Here is a 5,907-nt window from a genome sequence, read left to right as displayed (position 1 = left end):
TTAAAGATAGATAGATAGAAAGCGGCACGTGGCCGCTATGAAGCGGAAGGGTTTAGATCATTCATTGTAGTAGCTCGTTGTAGTCCCTCCTCTTTTTGTTTCATTCGCCCCTCTCTCGAGACAAGATCTTGGAGAAAAGGAGACTTCTTCAGAGACAGGAGGATGACAAGAAAGATACACGCACCACGCATAGCACTACTAGAAAAGACAAGAAGAAGGAAGACGCGAAAGGAAAGAAAGGAAGAAAGAACGGTAGTAGCACCAAGAGAAAAAGATACAAAGAAGAAGAAAAGCTCAGCCCCTCGGAATCTCTAGAAGAAATAGATCAAAACATAGAAGATAGATTGGGCGTAGCTAGGTAGATAGACTGAATCTAGATGAAGTAACACTATACGCAGATGTCCCTTCTCCACCGCTGGTTCCTTTCTCATCCATAAAGAAAGAAAGAAAGGAGGAGAAAGACACAGATAAATAGATAAAAGATCGATAGACTACAGATAGGGAGATGGATTGAAGATAAATAGAAGGAAAAAGTTATTCATAAGAGGATGAAAACGAAGATGAAAAGAAGAAAAAGGAGAAGAACCCCCACTTGAACACGATTATGATGGAGAAGCCCCTTTACTGTCTGTACACCCCCCTACTAGGCAAGCATGCGAAACGACCACACCTCACCCCTGCATTTCCGTAGGCCGGCGAATCATTCCAGACCAAGTGAAAGATATCTATCTCTCTCTGAATCTTGTTCTTTTCTTCCTTTCCTTGCTATTCTCATGACCTCCATGAAGAAGAGACCTATCTGTCTCCTCTTTCTTCTCCAACTATGAGCAGTGCCTTCGCTTTCTTTACGAGATGTCCCGGGCGTCTTCTTGTTTTTACTTCTTCAGCCCTTTACCACCATCAAGACATATCTGGGATAGAAGATCCCTGTCGAAGAGGCTTTCCTTCTACCACTTCACTCGCCTTGATACTACCCATACACACACCTATATACATACACACCTGCTTCTAGCACCCTCTATACTGTATATGTATACATGTATATGTATGTATGTTCGCCCATGTATATATATGTATGTATTGAGACGCGTGTGATAGTTACTGTAGAAGAGGACATGTCTAGCTTCGTTGAATTTTGGAGATGTATGCAAAGTTTTATCTATATCTATCTGGCTATATCCATGTATGAATGAAGAGACGAATCAGTTCGTATGTATTAGACAGAGACGAGAAGACAGGAAGAGAAAAGGCCTCGGCAGAGAAACCCAACCTTTCCATCTCCTGGCAAAAGAAAGATACAGAAGATCGATCGGCCGATCGACTGTCTTTTCAGAGAGACCATAGATCTATGTACATACATCTATACATATGAGAGGAGATATATATATGAAGATAGACGTAGTAAGTACTCGGAAGTGCTTCGACGTGATCATAATTCTCTCTTATTCTTTGTCAATTGTCTCCTCTTCTCCCCAGAGTCTTCAAAGAATCTCTTCCGCCTCTCACACACCACCAAAGCGATGTGAATATGTATATATAGATATGTATATATATGAATGCATGTATGCACATGCACTCCGTGATTCTCCTCGGCACTTCGTGCAGACAGCTCTCATATATAGATATAGATAGATAGACATATACATATAGGTATGTAGGTCATCAGCATACTCTCCTTGCATCAACGACCATAGCCCCACCTATACCTAGATATGTACAAAGACAGGTACATAGATAAATACACAGATACATAGAGCTCTTCCGGTCATACACCCTTAACATCTACGCATACATACGTACATACATACATTCAAACATCTGTACGTCTATATGTGGACCCGACTGAAAGAGCTGTATCCATGTATCTATGTATCATTTCTGCATCTGTATTACTGTGTGTCTGTCCATCCTGAGGTATAGTGTGTCTACTATGTATACGATAGTGTGGTCATGTCCTCATCTCTTTAGCATCAGCCGCCGCCTCGTCTTGGAGGTGGCGGCAAATCTTTCAAAGTCTTCATGCGAGACACACCTCCTCCTCCTCCTAGGCCTCTCCTTGTCGTTGTTCCGCCGCTTCGGCCGCCCCCCCCTTCTCCGTCTCCCCGTTGTCGAGATTCACTTCGATTTCGAGTGAAAAGAGATCTAAAGAATCGACTTACACCCGAGTGGCTTCCATGACTATCCCCGTCTCTTCCTCTAGATCCAGATAGCGTGGTTCTTCTTCTCGTAGGAGGTGTCATCGTTGTCGTTGTAGGTGTATCTACACTCCCAGCTGGTCCTCCTCCAGCTGCGCTTTCATGCTGAGCGCCTCCTTTATCTCCAGAATGCGAAGGGCCTTGCGCAGACGAAGATGAGGGAATCGACTTCTCTGTTTGAGACCGTCTTCCTAGAAGAAGATTTCTCGCGGATCCTGATGAGAACCACCCGCCCCCCCCACCTCCGGGCCCTCCTTCTTCTGTCTGTTGTGACGTCTGTTCGAAGCGCTCTCTTTGCTGTTCTCTTAGCCGGCGCAGTTCTTCTTGGTTACGTGTATGCGTCGAGCCAGGAGATCCACGGATGGCCCGAGATGTCCTGGAGACAGCCATGCATGCATGCATCAAGATAGAGACGTACATGACATGGTATAGAGTTTTCTGTGTGAAGGCTTGTATAAATGTATATATAGAGAGAGAGAGAGAGATTGAATCATGGCCAAGCATCCGTATACGATCAACACATGTATCGATCCCTTCATAGCTGACAACGTCTTCTCACACATACAATAGATATCTAGATATTCATACATGCACAGTCATACATACATACATATTCGTACATACATATTCATGCATACATACATTCAGTACATACCCGTACACATACATGCAGTATATACACGTGTACATATATATCCATAGCACGTGTGTGCGTATAGACCAAGAAATAGAGCCGTCTCCCCTCTATGTCGAAATCTCCGTTTACACCGGAGCTGTCTCTCTATCATAGGTCGATGAACCCCACCCAGCCCTTGATACATTCTTTCTCTTCTTCTCTTGCATCCTCTCATGTCTCGTCTCTCCCGCCTCTCCCAGTGACTACTAACTTACGTGGTAATCCGAGAGCCTCTCATAGGCAGATTGGCTCCTGTCTCTGTTCCTTGTTGATCACCCCCGCTCCCCGATCCAGAAGTTTCTCTCTTAGGAAAAGAAGAAGAAGAAGAATTTGCATGGTCACCTGGAGATGAAGAAGAAGAAGAAGATAGAGACAGCGCCGCGTGATTGTGAAGTCCTGGACTTAGCGGAGAAGATGAAGAAGTAAGAGAAGCATAAGAGTCATCCTGGAGTCGAGCTAAAGCTTGCTTCAAGAGCTGAAGATTCCGATTAAGGTCATCCAGATCAGCATTCTGAGATAGATAGAAGTATTCTTGGTTAGGATTCTGGAGAACACCCGGGTGGACAGGGGGATTTGATAGACGCACAAATCCCATGACAATGAGGAGATACTCATAGGCCGGTCCATGACGTAGAAGACGTTGCTGTAGAGAAGCACTGTGACTGTTGATACATCGATATCTCTCCATCTCGATCGCTGTCTTCGACGACGGGGGAGATAGAATACTACACACAACGACATGCCACACACACAAAAAGAATGAAAGAGCGAGAAAGAAAGAAAGAAAAGGGGGGATATAGAGCAAGGACTGAATGGGTAGTAAAGATCACTGAACAGAGGCAGGTTTTTCTAGGTCTTCCTCCATTACCACTACTACTTCTACTACTATATACAAACGTGCCTTCACACTGGATCCCTCACACGCCCCATTCTATATCTCATACACATGCATGCATATATATGTATATATGTACACGTAGATATAGGTAGATAGATATCTAGAGAGATAGATAGTTATAGAGACCTATGTATATATGTGCATACGTATAGATTCATAACAGCTAGAGCAATACAAGTAACAGGGACAGTAACGAACAGACGAAGAAGAGGCATGACGTTTCTCGTTGCAAGAATCGTAGCAGAAAGCACACCCCCCCCTATGTAAACAAGATCTCTCTATCTATCTACATAACAACACACGGTGAAAAAGCGTGAGAGACTAAGAAAGGCCATATTAAAACACCAGTCTTGCCTTCCTCATGAGAATAGCTATGACTGGAGTGAGAAGAAGAGACCAAGAGACATGGAGACTAACTTCGCAACAATTTTGATAAGAAGATTGAGCGCCTGAATCTTATCAGCCTTTGATACACCCTCTCCGCCTTTGTCTCCCCCCGGAGAATCTTCGAGAATATTTCTTAGTGCTTCTTCCATCTTGTCAAGACCTTTTCTCTCTTTTCTGTTCTCCTCTCTTATCTCTTCCTCTCTATTCTTCTTCTCTAGATCCACCAAGTGAATTTATATTGCAGGAAGAAGAAGAAAGCAGTGTCTTTCGTGTGCTTTTCGCTTCTTCTGCTAAATTTAGAAAGAGAGCAAGAGGAGCTGTCTCACTGATCGAAGATGAAGACTCAGGCAGCCATGATAGAGAAGTAGAGACAAGAGAGAAAGAAAAACACGAACGGTAAGGTCAATAGAAGAAGAATAGATTATGATCGTATCGAGCGTGAGTGGAAGAAAATTGTCTTCCTCCTACTTCATGACGGAAAGAAGAGCTTTCCTTGAAAGGTGACGCATGAAAAATGCCAGGAGGTTCATATTTATGAAAACAAGAAAGAGACAAAGAAAACGAAGAAGAAGCGAGGGGAGAAAGAGAAGAGAGAAAGAGAGGTCTCCAGGCGATAGACCTGTTTTCTCAACGGAAGATACTTATTCCTCATAGCAGAAAAGTCCGCTCTTTATCCTTTTCTAGGGAGAGGGAAGAGAGAAACTACTAGCTGGAGAAACGTTTTCTTCAGGTGTATGTATATTCTTCTTTCACTTCATCTTGCGAAGAAAGGAGGGAAAAAATCTGTGGAGATCTTTCTCTAAATTTCTTTCAGAGGCTTCAAGTGAGTGAGAGATGACGGAAAACACCGCTCTTAGCCGCCTCGTCGTATGTGTGAATAAGAAGAAAAGAAGAGAAAACGACATGAAGAAGAAGGAGAAGAAGAAGAGCAAGCAGAAGAAGAAAAGACAATGAGAAGAGCAGCTAGCGAGAGGTGAACAGAAGAGAAGAGGAGGTAAGAAAGAACTCTGTGAAAGACGAGAGGAGAGAAAAGAACATCCTGAACCAGGGAGAGAAAGAAACAACGGAAAGAGAAAAGAAGATGAGAAAGAAGAGAAAGCACCGAACGATTTCTACGAGACGCCGGAGTATCTGCCGAGTAGGAAGTTGACAAGAGCACGACAGGATGCTGATGCAACACATACTTCTCTCACTCGCCAGGTGTCCGTCAGACGATAGACTTTTCTCAGCACATGCGTTTCCACCTTTTCACTCTTGACTCACTCCACTCTCTCCTTTCTCTCTCTCTCTCACTCCACGCTCACCTTCCTTTCTCTCTCTTTCTCCATCATCTTCAGGCCTCTAAACATCTTTGATAGGGAAGAGTTCCAGAGAATGTCTATTGACTTGACTGTAAACTACCCGAGTGAGAAGGGAAGGGTGGACTGAGAGGACAAGTGAATAGTAACAGCGGTAAATCAACGGGTGAAGTGTATACGAATGAGAAGAGTATCGTCTACTTTCTTAGATGTATGGAGCGAGCCTAGAGAGTCAGTAGACGGGCATGGCGCGGACGGGGGAAGACTGAGGTTCCTAGATCTGGCACAAGCTCATATCACCCAGGTGTTCATACACCACGAAGCTAAAGGAACAACTATTCGTCTCTCCACGTCTTTGCTGTTATACCTATGTATGGCGGGTAGAGACTTGATCCGTCAGCGGTTAGTCACCCAGCGAGGCAAAAGCGACCCTAGTTCACAATGTAGTTGACC

At 44.0% G+C, this 5,907-nt stretch overlaps 1 protein-coding gene across 1 annotated transcript in view; it reads right to left on the bottom strand.

The window, feature by feature from the left end:
- The window catches only part of CSUI_000144 (pub domain protein), a 5,701-nt gene extending 424 nt beyond the window's left edge, over window positions 1–5,277 (bottom strand). Inside the window, exons 1-3 of the mRNA XM_068060378.1 lie at window positions 4,187–5,277; window positions 3,087–3,596; window positions 1–2,571 (exon numbers count right to left, since the gene is read on the bottom strand). The exon at window positions 1–2,571 is cut by the window's left edge and continues 424 nt beyond it. Coding sequence (XP_067927647.1) covers window positions 1,971–2,571; window positions 3,087–3,596; window positions 4,187–4,305 — 1,230 coding nt within the window. The 5' untranslated portion in view covers window positions 4,306–5,277 and the 3' untranslated portion in view covers window positions 1–1,970. The remainder of the gene's footprint in view (window positions 2,572–3,086; window positions 3,597–4,186) is intronic.
- Between the last annotated feature and the right edge of the window lie 630 nt (window positions 5,278–5,907).

Source organism: Cystoisospora suis (assembly GCF_002600585.1).
Source record: "Cystoisospora suis strain Wien I chromosome Unknown contig_71, whole genome shotgun sequence".
NCBI classification, from domain to species: domain Eukaryota; phylum Apicomplexa; class Conoidasida; order Eucoccidiorida; family Sarcocystidae; genus Cystoisospora; species Cystoisospora suis.
Note: the sequence above shows the minus strand (reverse complement) of the source record. Positions and strands in the feature narration are given on the sequence as shown.